The 18,136-nt window shown below is 33.8% G+C and overlaps 1 protein-coding gene across 4 annotated transcripts in view; it reads left to right on the forward strand.

The window, feature by feature from the left end:
* The window catches only part of LOC132698576 (limbic system-associated membrane protein-like), a 228,788-nt gene that overhangs the window by 104,018 nt on the left and 106,634 nt on the right, over window positions 1–18,136 (forward strand). The window contains exon 1 of one of the 4 annotated variants that reach the window (XM_060664752.1): window positions 14,430–14,534. The exons of 1 other annotated variant lie outside the window; for it this stretch is intronic. In XM_060664752.1, coding sequence (XP_060520735.1) covers window positions 14,480–14,534 — 55 coding nt within the window. In that variant the 5' untranslated portion in view covers window positions 14,430–14,479. Of the gene's footprint in view, window positions 1–14,429; window positions 14,535–18,136 lie in introns of those variants that run through there. 2 more of the 4 variants (XM_060664756.1, XM_060664755.1) reach the window with 2 other exon arrangements.

An 18,136-nucleotide genomic window follows, 5' to 3' on the forward strand; every position in this document is an offset into this window, starting at 1 on the left:
ACTTTTGTTGGATTTCGTTCATCTTGGAAGAATTATACAGTCGATTGTTGTTTTGTTTCAGGTTCATATGCATAGATCCATGATTCGTCGGTTATAGACCGCTTTTGAAGCACCAGGTGTTTATTTTTTCAACATTCCAACATCCTTATTGATGACAACCAAGGATGCCTCAATCTCACGATATGTCACATGACGATCTTTCATTATCAGTTGACGCACAGCATATTTTGTGGCACAACAACCGATTTGGGACGACCCTCACGAAATTCATCCTGGAGCGAACGTCGACCATGATTGAATTCGTTATATCAATTTTTCACAGTGTTGTAGGATGGTGCTTCATAGCCATATAAAGAATTAACTTCATCGATGCATTATTTTGTTGATAATCCACGTCAAGTTATGAAAAATAATGGATCTAAAATCTTCACTGGTTAATTTCATTTTTAATAGAACGAACTTGCACGATGAAGCTGCTCCCTTTGTCCGGAATCGGTTAGGCTACTGATCACTCCTACAAGATCCCCTGATTTCAATAGATTTTTTTTTAAGTCTAGGGTATAAAACTTCTCAATCACATTTGAGGTGACGAATAGTAACCTCGTGTGGAACTATACGGAATACGTCTAGAATATTCGAACGTGTGCACAATTCAATGCGAGTGCAGGCGGAAGAATGCCTGTTAAATAAAGGGAGTCATTGACAACCTTCATTGTAATTTATCCCATGTAAATTTTTAGGTGGCCAAATATTGGCTCTCCTGTACATTTTATAGCAAAGTCGTAATATAACATAAATAAATATAAATAATATATAATAAAATACATAATAAAATAAATTCCTAACAATATTTTTATTTCTGATTGTTATAAGTTATTAAAGGCGCTTTAATTAAAGCGAAATATGTGTTATTCAATTGGAGAAAAAGTAGCCATAATTAAGTGGTATTATGCAAGAAACAGTCTTAGGGTATATGAAATGCTATCTATACCTTTGACTTCAAAAATGAAACGTATTATGACATAGTTGCACCGTAATAAATAACTGCAAGTGTTCAGCCGAAAATGTCGATAACAGAGCAGAAACCTATTTGGTCTTATTACAAAATGAAATTGAATCCACACTAGAAGAAGTTGTACGAGAAAATCAGGAGATCTGATACCAGATGGATGGTTGGTTGTTCCGCTCTTAATTCCCGTATGGTTAGGGAGTATTTAGGAAATAATTTTGACGAGAATAATGTTGGCCAAGGTGCCGAATCCTTTCGCCACCCAGATCACCTGACGTCTCGCCGAGCGACTTCTTTCTGTGGAGTCCCTTTAAAAGTGTTATATATTAAAGTGTTAGTTTATTTTGAATGTATGAACCCAATTGTGCATGTCTTTACTTTAAACCTAACCTTTATTTGATATGTCAATGTCCAGCTTGACTTCGCTAAGTTGTTCAAATGGTGTCATGGAAAATATTCGCTGGTGATTGCTGTATTGTAATTTTGCCATCACCTTTAATTTAATTTTTAATTTTAATTTATTTTAATTTTAATTTAATAACTGCAAAACTCTGCATATATTACAACTTTGCTATAAAATATATAGGAGAGGCAATATTTGGGCACCTAAAAATTTTCGTTAGGCAATGCATCACCCGGTATATGTTTCTTAAGTATGTGTTATTTATTAATCAGTTCTCTGAACTGTAGCACTTAAATTAATTATTTAAGAGCGGTGTACCTGACAAGAAAAATGCAAGCGGTGACTTTTATGCAAAAATTGATCTCCAAAAATTGTGTTTAATTGAAAATTGATCAGTGGGGTCCCGTTTATTCCTTCGGAAATATCGGGGTCACTGTAGACAGATGCACTTACTCAATTTCACAAAGATATTTAAAATCTTTTTATAAACAATGTAAAAAAAATCCAAAAATGTTTACTACCTTATATCTTAAAAGTTATGTCGTTCATGGAAAACGTTGATATGACGTTTCTAAAAAAATATGTTGACACGCCATTAAGGCATACAGGTACTATTGTTTTTTTAATTTTATTGATATTTAAATTTTTATATATTTTATATAATAAACCCAGTTTCTATTACTCACTGAAAAGGTAAATTATTTTTTAATCGAAATATACCCAGGTCAACATAAAAATCCGCTTCGTTTTTTTTTATGATACATTTACTCCACGCGTTAGCAAATATATCCCTAATGTTTAACCGCGTCGATTTGTTTAACCACGTGTGTTTATTTAAGACCAAACAAAAATATTTTCCCGTGAATTTGTTTTACGCCCGGATATTTTTTACCAAATTTATGACCGAACCCTTCCGATATTCGAGTGCAAACGTCAATAAATCAGAAAATTTCAAAAGTAAATGCCAATGAAGAGCGATCGGATTGACGTGGTGGAAAATTAATTAAATTTGATATCTAGGATACGTATTTATGCGAGCATTTACGTCACGTTTCAATTTACAGGGCTATGACCATGGCGCTCTTGTTTCACTTTAAGGCAGATAGAGTTTTTCACCCACAGTGTAGTTGAAGATCTGTTCAGGAATCAAGCCATATTTCCGTTTACATTATTATTACAAGACAATAGATATTTTGCTGCTAAATTCCGAAAATTTAAAATTTGAATTAATGAATTGAATTTGACTGAATAAAAAACTAAAAACACAAACCAATTAGCAAATATCAAATTTTATTTTTTTAAATTTATTAACAATTAACTTCGAACAAACCTAGATAAATAGTCATTATTTAAAAAAAAAATGTTTACGGATTTATTCTAATAATAGCATCCTTTAATTTTGATGTCTTTTAACGGACCAATGTAAATAAGTTGAATAGTTAATATTTCCTATTTCAATTTCAACAAAAATGTAAAAAAATTTCATATTATTTTAAATAAATAATTATAAGGGAAGTAATGCCTCACAAAGTGCAAGGTTCCTCATCATTAATCAGTATTAATTGCTAGGAAGTAGGAAATAACTAGGAAACCAAACCAACAAAAACCAATCGATGCAAAATAAAATTCTCAAAAGAATGGCTTTTAACATTTTAAAAGTTATCAACATATCTAAAAAACTATGAAAATCAAATATGGGGCACACTGTTGAAAACTAGTATTAAATTTTGTGGAAAATCCATTTGCAATAACAATAGGTTAAACCAAAAAAAGGACGACATTTAAAATATTTAAGAGATAATATTGAATAACTCTATAGTTCAAAAATTCAGAAACACAGGATTTCTCGAATCGTGGCTATATATCGCACAGGTAAAAGATATTTTTATGTTCACTTTCCTTCCACTATTCCCAACGAAATAACTAGATTATTATGAACAAGCATCCGCTTGTTTGCTTATAACCTACATTTAAGAACAATTAGAATACTGAAACTGCTAATTCTGGAAGTATATTTTTATTTCATTTTCTGCATACATTCGATAAGATGTTCGACATGAATCGACAAGCCATGGCCACGTGTAATTTGATACATGTTCCCAATCTAATCGGAAAATCAGCAAGCAATTCGTTTAATTTCCATTACAACTGTCCCCTAATGTAGTATTAATACGCTGTGCCTCGTGCGTGTAGTATTTCAACAGATGCAGAAACTCTCGTCGCTACCCGTCGCGACAACATAATATAGAAATGTCCTTTATGGACTTTTTTCAAAAGATGTCACGCACAATAGTCTCCACTTACGCAATTCGACCCCCGATTGGCAGGTAATAACAGGCCAAATGCTCGCAGAGTATTTGTTGTGACGTTTGTGTTAAATCGAACAGAACGAGATCCATGGGGTGAGTTTATTTAAACGGGGATTGGCCTTCAAAGGATTGGATGGTTGATAACGTTTACTCGACTATTAGGGTGGGACTAAATATTGTCAGAGATTGTCAAACAATGGACCCGCAATATAGGTAACCGAAATGGTTAAAAAAATGACTCCTCCTTCTATTCCGTTTCAGATGATTTCTCCCCCGATTCTTTTGGAATGAAATTTAACATTCTCGGCAGGCCTGCCAATTAGGGTTCCATAAGACTGATAAATACCCAAACTTGTATCAAGCTTTCTAGCTACCACTGGTCAAGCATTGTTAAAGTCTGTTCATAGATATAAGAAAGTGACCAACTGATACGAATTAAGGAAAGACCCGGGCAAGCTGTAGGAATGAAATATGGCCGAACAGGTCCGTACTTTGCTTAGAATTTAATTGTTTGGGGTTTTGTTTGGAAAGATACTGAACAATATTTATTTATGTATGTATTTAGGTCTAAGTTTAAAATAAAATTACAAATTATTTTTATTACATACTTAAATTATTTAAAATTATTTACATAATATATCAGTATCACAATCGCTATCATCGCCTGTTCTAACTATTATTTGTTCTATTCTGTTTATTATGTTTTATTATGTTTATTATCATGTTTAACAGATTTTGCCCAACTTTGTGGAGGGATGTTAAAAACTTCAGTTTCTATAAGTTTGGGGATATTGGAGTTAACACGGGGAAAAACATTGTTACGACGAATGGCAGATTTCAGTTGGTGCCAAACATGTTCAATGGGATTAAATATACAGTGGTAAGGTGGAAGCCTTAAAACTGTATACCCTAGATTTTTTGCATAATTATCACAGAAGTATTCCTTTTGTAGGTTCAAGCTTTGTAGAACCTCAATTAATTGCTTTTTGGTGTAATCTTCGTGAAAATAAATGTCGTTATTATACATGTAGTTTTGGATTGTTGCTTTTGTGTTACATGAGGAAGGGGTTTTAGTCAACTGTTTACTGTGATAACTTGCATTGTCCATTACAATTACGCTATCAGGAGGAATGTTTGGAACTAGTCTGTTTTTAAACCAACTTTCAAATAAATCAGCGGTGGTGTCTTCATGGTAATCCAGAGAAGAATCTTTAATATTTTTCGCAGAGAGCGAAAGTTCATTGGGATCCAACCCTCTTTAGAGCCAGCATGCGAAATAGTTATTCTTTTACCTCTTTTTGATGGCGCGTTTCTTTACACTTACCAGTTTAGTCAACCCAACCCTTTTCTGGGGTATCATAAGTGTCCAACCAGGTTTCATCCAAGTAAATAATTGGTCTTTGTTCTTCTCTGTAAATCATAATTTTGTCTAGATATTCCAGTCGCTATTTCCGAATTTTAAAAGATTCCATTAAAACTTGCCTTTTTGTCAATTTTTTTAAATCTAAGACCCATGTGTTGAATACACTTCCACAAGGTAGTTCTGGCACAGTTACACTAGACTCGCCCATATTTTGCATAATTCGCACACGATTGAACATACGATGTATTACACACGAATGAACTTACACACACTAATAAACTTAAACTAAGTAGTATACCAAACCAAAGAATATTAAACACCGTATAAAATTATTTTCTATTACGCACCACAATTTTACCTGAATTTAAATTCCGAAACTTTAGGTAATAATCTTGTTGCATTGTATGTTAATGACCACCCTTGGAAAATCCCATTCAAAATCAATTGGTCACTTTCTTATATCTATGAACAGACCATACCTAAATTATAAAGCTGGAATGAAGCCATTAAACTTAAAATAACAAGCCTAGTAACATTTCCCAGTTGATAACCTACGTTTTCGTATTGCTCATCCTGAAAGACAGAAAATGTAGCTGAAAAATCGACTATTTAACGAAATTGACATTATTTACGACCAAGTTGCCATTTTGTTGTAAATAAATTGGGAACTCCAAGCTCATTGGACCATGTACTTTATTTTGATATAAATACTGATCTTTCAGCACAATCACTGCACAAATGGAAAAGAATATTGCTATAGAACTCTTAAACAATCTGCAGACATTTGTTTATATCAACTCCCATTTATTTTTCAAGGCAATAAAAATTTCTGTTACTGAATAGAGGAAAACGTGCTTTTCTCTTAAGAAGAAAAAATAGGCCCCTTAAACAGATATCAACAAATCAAAAAACTCAATTGATGCATAGTAATGCGCCAAACAACATTCACATTCCTTTTAACAAATAATAAAATCAAAAAGTTACAACAATTATTTGATACTTCAGTTCCCTTCACTTGAGCCTACACCATCTTCGACAATTAAACTAGAAGTAGAATATTAGGCTGCTCTTAGTGCTAACTTTTGAATTTTTCGCAACCGGTTTCCAGTTCGGAGATTACCTGAATCTTGGTTTTTAACTTTACTATGCAACCCAATTTGCATTTATATCAGAGGTTAGTTTAAAATTTACATGCCAGAGACTAATAACTTAGGTGTTATAATTGATAAAACAATAGTATAATTTTAAGTTTTTATTTCTTAATTTAGTTATCAATGTTATTATTGAAAGACTAGTATGGGCAGTGATGAGTTGTTAATCGACAACATGCTCCAGTTAACGAAGCTCGCATAACTAAACCGCCCCATAGTTAACGGCCAACATAATTTTTTTATAAAACAAAGAGACACTGCTTTAAAGAAATTTAAAAGAACAAAGGATCCTAACGATTGGAAGAATTATAAATTTTTTGGAAACTTTACACCATCTATGACAAAAAAGGAAAAAAAGAAATACCTTCATTTGGTTTGTTGAGAAAATAATATTAAAGAAAGTTGGACAAAAATAATGAGTTTTATCACCGTTAATGCTAAAGTACTGTAGTCCATATATTGATAAATATATTACGCATATAATTATGGAACTGTTGGTGGGTCGGTTAAGTGGAAGATCAATGCGGAAACTATTACCAAAAGTTTCTAATCCAATGACTTATAATGTATCCGTTTGATAAGCATTTCGGCAACTTCAAAAATTTGCTATAGAATATTATATAATCAAATGTACGAATTTTTTATTGCAAACAATATTGTCCCACTACGCAATGTGGTTTTCAAATGAAATCTGGGACACAAGTAGCATTCCTTAATGTATTGGATGATATGCTTCGAGCGTATGATAAGAAAATGATTACCGTCCTTGTGCTGTTAGATTTCTCGAGGGCTTTCTAATGAATCTTTTACTCTTATGTCATTATATCTAAATAATAGAAAGCAAATGATATCCTCAAGTGAGAAATTTTCAGATCAGGCGCATATACTCTCGGGGGTGCCAGAAGGGTCCATTTTAGGTCTTCCGTTATTTATTGTGTATACTTCAGACATTCCAAAATCATAAATTTTCTGTAAAATTCAAGCGTTTGCCGACGATATTTATTATTGTTTTGATGATGATGATCTTTTGGAGGTAGAACAAGACAAAAATCATAATATACGAACTTAGCCATAATCTTAAGTTAAACCCTACAAAATCTTCATTATTACTTTTTGGTAATAAAAATAATATGAGTAGGATCAAAAATTCTTGAAATATTTTACTTGACAGCACAGTTCTTAATTTCGTTAATAATAAATATTTTACATTAATAGACAAATTTTAGGTCAAAAGTTAAGGAAAAAGTTGTGCGAGTCCCTTGTCTTATCAAATTTTAATTATTGTAGTTTTGTATATGGTTAATCTTTAGAAAATGTAAGTGAGAGTAGAATTCAAAAAAAATCAAAACGCTATGTGTATGGCTTAAGTATTTTTATAAACAAATTGGGTGGCTTAGGATAAAGTCTCGTAGAAGACTACATTTCTGTACTTTTTTAATAAAAACTATAAATGATCCCGATACCCCATCCTCGATGCGGGAACAAATAGTGTTTAAGCGCGAAAGGAATTTTTAACAATGCCTCATCATAGGAGTGTGAAGTTTCTAAGGAGTTTTTCTTATAACGTCATAAAATATTATAATTCAATACCTAATCACCTACATCTAGAGAATTTGCTGTAGAATTTTTTTCTGTTTGTCTTTTAGGTTTTTCTCGTGTATTGATTTAAAAATTCGTAGCTGGGATAGGACGTCATCTCATTTTGTTTTGTATAATTTTGTTGTGTACTATTGTGCCATGCGCTGGTTCAGTAGAGTAGCTAATTCTAAGCTAAACTACGTTAGTCCACACTACAACTAATTGGTCTCTGTATTATATGTTTGTTATGCTATTAGCTGGAATAAAAGTCGTTTATTATTATTATTATTATTAAAAGTTCTGATTTTTTCTGCTTCCACAGTGTGATCGTTAAAATTAAAAGCGAAGCACCACGAATGCGCTTTTAAACAGTTTAGTTTAGTTTAGCCTAATAGACTTGGGAAACACGAAACACGCTCTTCGAACCATCCTGCGTCGTATTTTACACAACCGTAACCTCGACGCAGGGATATTCATTATGACGGGAACGCATTATTGCTGCATCAAGAAAATCCCTACCGAAATATATGGCGTACGGCCAAAAGCGTTCGCTCAATTAAACTAATAGTCGCGAAACTGGCTTAACGTTACGTTGCGGTGCTACTAAATCGCGTCATACGCTGCCTCAAATATTACAACACGGGTTAGCCGTTTTCTTTTAAATTTCGTCGAAAAATGATCATTTGCTAAATTGTTTTGATCATTCCGTATAAGGAAGGATCGGAAACATTTACTAAAAAAAAATGCGAATTTTTAACACAAAGTTTGGCGTCATATTGGTCATTAAAATATTATAAAATTCGAATTTGCCTTATATCGAGTTCCTAGATTTTCAAAACCCGATTTGTGCAAAAATTTTCCTATTTTAACAAAAACTTGGGGTGAGTACTTCCTTACAGCACAAACTCGAATTTTTGCTCTAGCTTTAAAAGATAAAATGGTAGAGGGTGTTCGAACATTTTCAGAAATAAATGTCTATAACTCTGAAAAGGCATAACGTCTTTTAATAAAATCGTTAAAAAGTGGTTTTCCTAGTCTATCAATCGTGATGCGAGTGAGGCTGTTGCCAGTTCTGAAAAAACAACTAAATGTAATAATATGATTTTTTGCGTCACTAGATAGCAAACTGCATCTCAATGTACTAACATAAAATATGAACAAAATATGCGGAAGCATTGCCATTATACGAGATGTTGTTAAAGTTTGCTCTTCCTGACTTACCAGATAAATATATAAATATCTATTATTATTACTTTTTCTATTCCCGTGTGTAAAATATTTAATTACACACTGATCTAGCATGCGGGAAGCGTCATTTTACCACGTCAGTTTCGTTTCCCACGGATCCGAGCCACTTCGGACATTTCCTGGATTTTACCGCACGGGTTTGGGAGCATTCGTATGTTTTCGTTGATATTTCCCAGGCCTTGACTTTTGACGTTTGTCAATTCTAACGGTCATGTCAGTAAATGTAATCGTGTTGTTTTGCGAAAATCTACCCAAAAACTAACGGTCGTAGAAAAAGTATAGTATGTAACCCGTTCAGTAAACTTTTTAAGTCACTCGTTTATTAAATACTCGCTCCGCTCGTGTCAAATAAACTCGTGAGTTTGCCTTTTACCGCACTTGTTGCATAATATACTATTGTCTACAAATCTTTGAAGAACACCAAAATACCCACTAGTTGACATAATTAATTTTTGACATCCTTTTCAGTATTGGTATTATTAATTGTACTTTTTATTAAACATTTGGTTATCCTTAGTTCTTATTCTTCTAACAAATCTCTTAACGCGCAAAAAATATTTATATATTATTATAGTGGGTGCAGTTATTTTCTAATTTACCATCTTGTATGTTAATAATACAATTTAAAAAACTTCTTCAAATGCATAGCGACAGTGGGTAAAATGTGCCTTGTTGCACCTGAGTCCTAGTCAGAATATTTTCATTATTTTTTCAGATTCGCACTTTCCAATATGCTGCACAATTTTTGTTTATCACTAACAGGCCAAAAAAAATTTGAAGTCCGGAAAGGAACAACTCGTCTCTAAAATGTGTCCCTTTTACTCTATCCGTTGGAAGTATCACCGGATAGAGCGGAAAAAGGATTTTCTCGCAAAACTTTGATTTATTTTCCGACACCGTTGAGACGCGGTAACGAAATTAGAAAGTTCGCCTTGTCGCGAGACGTAAGTATATTTCCTAACCGGGTCTACCTAACAATCGATAATCGAATTTGTGACAATAATATTTGCATACTTTGTCAAAGTCGGATGAGTTTAGGCGAGAAAATATCGCATGTGTTATACCGAAAGGCATCTTGTAATAGAATATTCAAATCACGAAAGCATTGAATTTATGTACGGTTTAAATTATGGGTAATAACTTATGATATAGGCTATTTTAGGAAAGTGTAGCGTAATAGAATTTCAAATTATTTTTTATCCCTATTGTAAATCCGATGCAAATTGAAGACTAATTTCAAACTCAATCTGGGAACATATGAGAAGTTATCGACTGGTTTTGGAATTGAGCATAATTTGATAAAGAAAGAAATATTGCATACACAAACATCGTTTTATAAAATACGCCGTGGAAGATATAGTGAAAAACAGTTTAACTGTGGTGTGCACAGGGTCATATCATTGCGAACTGAATCCTATAGAACTTATATGGGAGAAAGAGAAAAAGTGAAAAAAAAAAACTGAAAATATTGCTTGAGCCATTGAGGAAGGGACACTAGAGAGCAGCCATGATAAAAGTAGAGTAAAGTAGAGGAGAAAATGTGGTTTCTTGACTACTTTATCGATTGGGACCGTCGGCCGATAAATTATAACGTCAAATTCAGATTTTCTGTAATTTAATTTATAATAATTATAATAATAATAGCAAATATTTCAGCAATTAGATAATACATTAAAAAAGATATCAAATGCACAATGAATTTGAGAAATTTCTGCGTCCATTTGTTCAGTCTAAAGCAACTTAACTTACTAGTTATGGTTAAGTTCATACTAATATTTGAATTGAATACTTAAAAATTAAAATTTATTAAGTTTAATTCAATCACATTGTTGTTAAATTTGTCACCCACTTATATTTGTTCACTTCCAGAATGTCATAGTCAACACTAAACAACCAAGAGTCACCAAGCCTTTAAATTTTTGTATATTGGTATACATATTCCCTATTTTGCAAATATATTGGCAGGGCACTTTTTACAAAACTTCTAGATTCCTCCTGATTTTGTTTTTGCTGAGTCTTCTCACCTTGATTGAAAAATGCTTGTCCGGAACATATTTTTGTTATACAAAATAAGTTCCAATTTTTCCAATTAAAATTTACCCAAAAATTTTGCCACGAAATCAATGCCCAACATTAGATGTGGTATAAGTATCCGTTGGGTTACCCTGTAATTTAGTAGTAATTTAGTTTGTAGTGTGTATCTACTATGCTTGAGTTACCATAAGCGAACCATAAGATAACATAAAAGATAAGACATCTGGAAGATAAGATAAGAATTAGAATTAGAATTTATTTGATTTACGTTAGATATAATGTTTGGAAAAAGTCAAATAAATAAAAAAAACAATAACAATGTACAATAAAAATGTATAAAGATAGGTAAACAACATTTCATTTACACAAACGATACTTTAGAGAAATTAAATCATTCAGTTTTTTTCAAAATTCGTAAGCGTCTCTTTGTTCTTTATTTCCGTAGGAAGTAGATTGAAAATATGTATTCCCATTAAGTCAGGCAGCTTCTGTCTACAGTCAAGATGATTAAAGAATGTTCTAAGGCTACCGCGGTTGCAGTTTCACCATTTATTATAAATAGGTGTTTGTTTCGAAAAATATGAATACTATGCTTTCGAATCAGAATACCGGCCAAAGTCAACAGTTGCAACAATTGATCTTAAAGTGAAATCTACGTGACTCATTGCGTCTCAGGCCGGGCATGTTCTTCCCTCTTCTGACCCAGAAGCAAACCTCTTACCTCAGAATGCAGATTTGTTTTAAATTTTGTAAAAAAAAAACGGGATAAGTTGATATTGGAAGATAAATTGTAACAGTGAATTTTCCAATTTAGACTATGGTTCACTATAAATCAACGGAACGTTGTAGTATGAACCCTTAGAAGTTCTTCTTTGTTGGAGTTGTTTTATTTGTTTCTCAAAGAAAAGTCCACAGGCACTTTTTACAAAACTTCTGGATTCCTCCTGCGTCAGTCGAACTTGCTAACGTTTCGACAATCATCCTGCTGGCTTCTTCGGAACGTGACAGAAACTGGCTCACATTTTACTCTATACCTGCTTATATATTGTTTGAGGGGGGCGAAGCTAAACGAGGGGTATAAACACCGTCTCGGATGACTGATGCCCATATTGGTGACAGATGAAGACCTGAGGCCAAATAAAAAAAGTATCATCGACGTAGCGTTTCCATAATTTTGGTTGTAGATGAAAGGTGTCGAGAGCTTCCTTCAATAAATATATTCGCAATGACTGGTGATAGTAGAGAACCCATAGCTGTTCCCGACATTTGTTCAAAAATTTGACCGTTATAAGAAAAATATGTTCCCGACAAGCATTTTTCAATTAAGGTGAGAAGGTTTGGTTCCAGATTCTCGGACTTTAATATATCTGAAATTATGTCGAGAGTTTCAGGAATAGGAACTTTGGTAAAGAGGGATTCTACGCCGAAATCAACTAGAATATCTTGTATATCTAATGTAATACTTTTTAATTGTTCAATGAAGTGAAAGGAATTAAGTATGAAACTGTCAGTTTTCCCTGTAAGGGGTTTTAATAAGAAAGCTAGATATTTTGCTAGAGAATATGTGGGAGAACCAATGGTGTTGACAATAGGTCGAAGGGGTAATCGTGGTTTGTGAAACTTGAGGAGTCAGTAGAGACGACGAATTTTAGAGTATTGAGGCGTCACAGATTTTTTCACGGAATCTGATAGAGAAGAAGCTTTAATAACATATTTCAGGCTGCGAACCATAGATAACGTAGGATCTTTTTTAAGTTGACGTCTGAATCTTTTGCTGATATTCATTTGTGTTCATGACCACCGTAGTATTTCCTTTATCTGCTTTTAGGATTACGATTGTGGGATTAGATTTTAGAGATTTTCGGATCGAATCGAATTTCATTATCTGCTTGAAATAGTAGTTTGTTTAGGATAGATTTCCTCTTTTGGGATAATACGTGGGGCAAGGATGAAGTTGGAACCTTTTGAAAGAACGGATTTTTCCGTTTCCGAAATTTTGGTAGTTGAGAAGAGTTTGGAGGTCTCCTTAGCTTTGACGTTAGTCTTTCAAATTTATAAATGTGATGAAGAAGATAAACGAATATTTAAAGCTTTGTCATGAATCATGAAAGAGTATCGAACTCGGATGGGGACAGGATGGAAACAATTTCAAGATTCAGAAGAGTCTTATTGATTTGGTTTATATCCTTACGGGTATGATGAATTCTTTCTCGAAGTAAAGCGAAACTTGATTTTGGAAGAATTTTGTAATCGGATGAGGTTTTAACATTATAGGATATTTTCACTTTGTGGTCTTTACAACGTAACAAAAAGGTCAGTGTACTGAGTAATCTTACCCGTTTTTACCTTTCTGCTTTTGCGCTTAATGTACTCTCCATAAAGGCTTGTTGTGATAAAAGCCGACGCAGCAGGAATCCAGGAAGTTTTGTAAAAAGTATGCTTTATTTGTGTATACGTGCAGAGAAGTCTGGGTGAACCACTCGATCAGTTTATCAAGATTTTTGCTTCCAATTGTTTATGATCGTTTAAAGATAAGACATAACCGTGTGCAAACTTTACGGCTGGGTCAAGACATTTGAAAATACTATTTATGTAGATAGTTAACATTAAGTTTCTTTGACGTAATTTTGTTGTTGTAAGGATCGATTTTAGCGTTCATAAGTATCAGCATAAGCATAATTCGTACCATAAACATACCATAGACGTGGTATACATTTTTACTAATGGGTTGTGCTTTTATGTCTAAGGATACTCTCATCAATTTAAAGAGCAAGAATTCCAAACTTACCGACCCGCAAAACCATACCTAGATAAAATTCAAACCCCATTTATTAACGACTCAGAATTACATAGCGATGTTTCTAACAATATGGTATGAACATGAACATGAAAGAAGTGTTTGAAAATGGTAAGAAATCAACAGCTAATGTATGAGAAAGAGGGCTTTGTATTTTGTATATCTTGAATGTTTGTTTGTTGTCAAATTCTAGCAAATTGCGCTAAGAAATACGTTTCAAGAATCTCAGCCGAAGCCAATAAAAATTCAGCTCGACGCGAACCCTTCGCCGCGTTTTAGATTAAAAATTAAAAACATCTGAAAACGATCGATGCGCCTCGCCTAAATATTAAATCTCGGAAACAAGTATCATCAAAGTTTGAAAACTAATTTTAAACCGAAACTTCGCCAAGCAAAATCCACGTTTCGGCGTCGGGAGTAGATTTTATATTGATGTTCAATATCGTCCCCCTGGAAGTCATGTTGCCAAACTTTGAATTGAACTTTTAATATGTAGTTTAGTCGCTAAATGTACCGACGGAGTTTCTATTAACAACAACAATGGATCTATTATACGAAAATAGCAAAAAGTTCGTCCACCACTTCCAATGATAATGATAACCCTAGTATCATCTTTTAGCAGTGAACTAAACCATGGAATAGGTATGGATGCGTAATTGCGTAATTCTCATTAACAGCTGTTTTAGAGTATGTTACTGTTAAAAAGTACAATTTTAGATACTTTTTGGAATATAAGTTCGAGAATAGTATATAACGCAACAATTGCGGTAATAGTATATTATGCAACAAGTGCGGTAAACGGCATTTGACTCAGGAGTTTTTAATAAAAGAGTTAGTTAGAAAGTTTTTCTACTCCCGCCTGTAAAACTTCTAATTACAGACCGATCTAGCGTGCGGGAAGCGTCACGTCGTGTTGTTTTGCGAAAATGTACCCAAAAACTAACGGTCGTAGAAAAAGCGTAATATACAACACGTTCGGTAAACTTTTTAACTCGTTTATTAAAAACTCGCTCCGCTCATATCAAATATACTCGTGAGTCAAATGCCGTTTACCGCACTTGTTGCGTAATATACTATTACCAAACGTGTTGCATACTATACTTTTTCTACGACCGTTAGTTAATGCGTACAGAATTGAAAAACGTCAAAATTCAAAGCGTGAAAAATATCTCTGAAACGAAATTGACGTGGTAAAGTGAGGCTTCCCGCATGCTAGATCGGTGGGCAATTAGGTATTTTACAGACAGGAGTAGATAACTACTCCCTTCAGTAAAGTACCTAATTATACACCGATCTAGAGTGCAGAAAGCACGTGAGTTTTGTGAATCAAATGCTGTTTACCGCACTTGTAGCATAATATGTATACTATTAAGCATCCCTGTTTATTTTTAAAAAGTGATCGCGGTATTTTATACTTAACAACACCAACCAACTAACCAAAACTAATTGAAAAGAAGCAAATACATAAATTAAGAAAAATTATCGATTTTAGCCTCCCCTCCAAATTGCAGAAGTAGGTGCTTCGGTGGAAATTCACGTACAATCCTTCGAAACACCAGCATCACATCACATGGTAATTGGTCTAACTGTATTCAAACCTAAACTTTTCCGCAGTGCGTTTGTTTTTTGTTTATGTTGTCCAACAGTCAAAATAGTTTGTCGATCCTACAGCGGCAATCAAAAAAAAGAAAACATTTTTTTTGCCTAACCATTTTTGAGCGTTTTGCGTTGAAACGCCTACGTCTCTATAGAGACCCGAAAATTCAGCATTCTCGTAAGAGGAGGTCCACAGTACCTCACCAGGGTCGACGATGGTGACATTGGTGCCCCGAACGGGCATTCTTTCGCCATAAAAATCAGCTCCATGATGCTGAGCGATTTATCTCGGACCATTTATCATTTATTGCGTCACCTAAATGTAGTGCACAGATTACGTAGACGTATAGCAACGATATAAAACATAAAAGCTTTGTAAAAGTATTGACGTATCCGTAACATTAATCATTCACGAAAGGAAGCGGGCGGGAAATTCGGATACCCAATATTTTCAAATAAGGGATGATATGTAGTAATCATTTTCAATATCGGGGTAAACATTTTGTGTGAGCACAATAAAATTTCGCGGAGCCGCCGTATTGCCTTCGGTAAACTCCGTGGAAGCGATCGTCAGATAGGCTAATTTATTTTCAATGATCCATTGGTCCTCGATTTGCCCGTAATTTTTGAGCAATCTATTTTGTGAGCTTCTCTACGGATTTCGTGGGCCCCGTTATGCAATCCCATCGACGCCAAAGGTTGCGATTTTTTCCAACAGACTCCAACAACATTCTGAAGAATTGATATTGATGGAATAGTTAATATTTCCAGGTAATAATTACGTCGCTTAAGTCCCTTAGCGGTTATTTTGACTAAACCCTGGTTTGTGGATCTTTGGGAGTAGAGACGAGGAATTTCAGAGTCATCGGGGATGACAGATTTTTTCACAGAGTCTGATAGAGAAGTTTTAATAACAGATTTAAGGTTGCGATCCATAGATCACGTACGATCTTTCTGATATTCATTTGTGTCCATGACCACCGTAGCATTTCCTTTATCTGCTTTTTGGATTAAGATATCTGGATTAGATTTTGGAGATTTTAGGGCTATGCGTTCAGGCTTTGCAATATTGGATTTAGAAGGTTTTGATTTTTTAAGGATTTTTGCGATTTCAAATCGAATATCATTAGCTGTTTGAGATGGCAGTTTGTTTAGGATAGACTTGACATTTGAAATGGGATAATACGTGGGGCAATGACGAAGTTAGAACCTTTTAAAATAACTAATTTTTCCGTTTCCGATGCTACGATTTATCTATAAACAACCTAACAATCTTAACCGCGACTCAGGTCTCTACCTGTCATCAACATTTAGCTCCGCCAAAATCTATAAGCTACCAATATTAACCTCAACTTAGGTCTTCATCTTTCACCAATCAGTCATCCGTACATGTCCCCCATTTAGCTCCGCCCCCTCAAATAATCTATAAGCAGCTACAGAGCAGAATGCGAGCCAGTTTCAGTCAAGCTCTGAAGAGGCCAACAGGATGATTGGCGAAACATCAGCAAGTTCGACTCAGCAAAAACCGACGCAGAACGAATCCAGAAGTTTTGTAAAAAGTAATATTAGATTAGTGACCCGCATCAAGTCAACCCTACCACTGTACTGATTGTACGACCTTAAAGTTTTTTTTTGTAATTTCTTTATTCGGTATTGTTCTTTAAGAACGGCGGGTAGAACTACAGCACGAACTCAAGTGTTTAGATGTACGGCCTAAAATAACAAACTTGTAATAGATTTATAATGTTCTGCAATTTTCAAATGCCTATTTGAACTTGTTTTCATTTCAAAACTTGACGGAAAATCTGATTTTTACTAGAATTTAAACAGCCCAGAAAGTTAGCTTTCAGGCTGATAACTGTAGATCTGAGGCAGTTTCCTTTACAAAAATTTCAAAAGTATCTGTCCATAGTCACCTTGAATATGCGAGTATAGTTTCGAGCCATATGTAGATCGCATAACAATTGTTCAGTCTAAACTTATCCAGACATTGCAATACATAATTTTAGATGTCACTGCCAGCTTTAATTTATCAAAGCTAATTTTTTACTGGTAGGTATGAAAATTTCAGTCACGTAAATCTATTTTACTTGCATAAATAAAATATAGGTTTTAGAACAAATAGGCAAATTTTTGAGTAATAAGTTAGAATTTTTAAAGAATAAGTTGGCATCATATGTAATGTAAGGTAATTCATAAAGAATGTTGAATGTTTAAAGTAGAGATACTAGACAACATAATATTTCGAAATTTAAGCACTCGCTATGAAGTAAGTTTCTTTGTTATTACTACCAAAATTGTTATCGTTAACTATTGTTTTTTATTGCCCCCGTACTTTTCCATCTGAAGTATTTATAAATTAAAAATATTGAACTTTTTTAATGCAAATAAGTTAAAAATTGACAATGTTCGAATGACTCCATTTAACTAAGAAATATGATGAAACTCGCCACCCGTTGAAGTAACGTATAAATAGGTCTCAAGTTCGTAATTGGCATGCCAAAAAAAACCATAGTGAAAAATTTTATTATTACACTATAAAACTAAAAAATTAAAGAACAAAATTAGAATAAAATTAAAACCTTTTACAAATATTACCTTGCACATTCCATGTTTCGATTCGCAATGTCCATTACGTGACGTTTTGT

The sequence above is a fragment of the Cylas formicarius genome, unplaced genomic scaffold, assembly GCF_029955315.1.
Source record: "Cylas formicarius isolate icCylForm1 unplaced genomic scaffold, icCylForm1.1 PGA_scaffold_2__14_contigs__length_35257938, whole genome shotgun sequence".
Taxonomy (NCBI): Eukaryota; Metazoa; Arthropoda; class Insecta; order Coleoptera; family Brentidae; genus Cylas; species Cylas formicarius.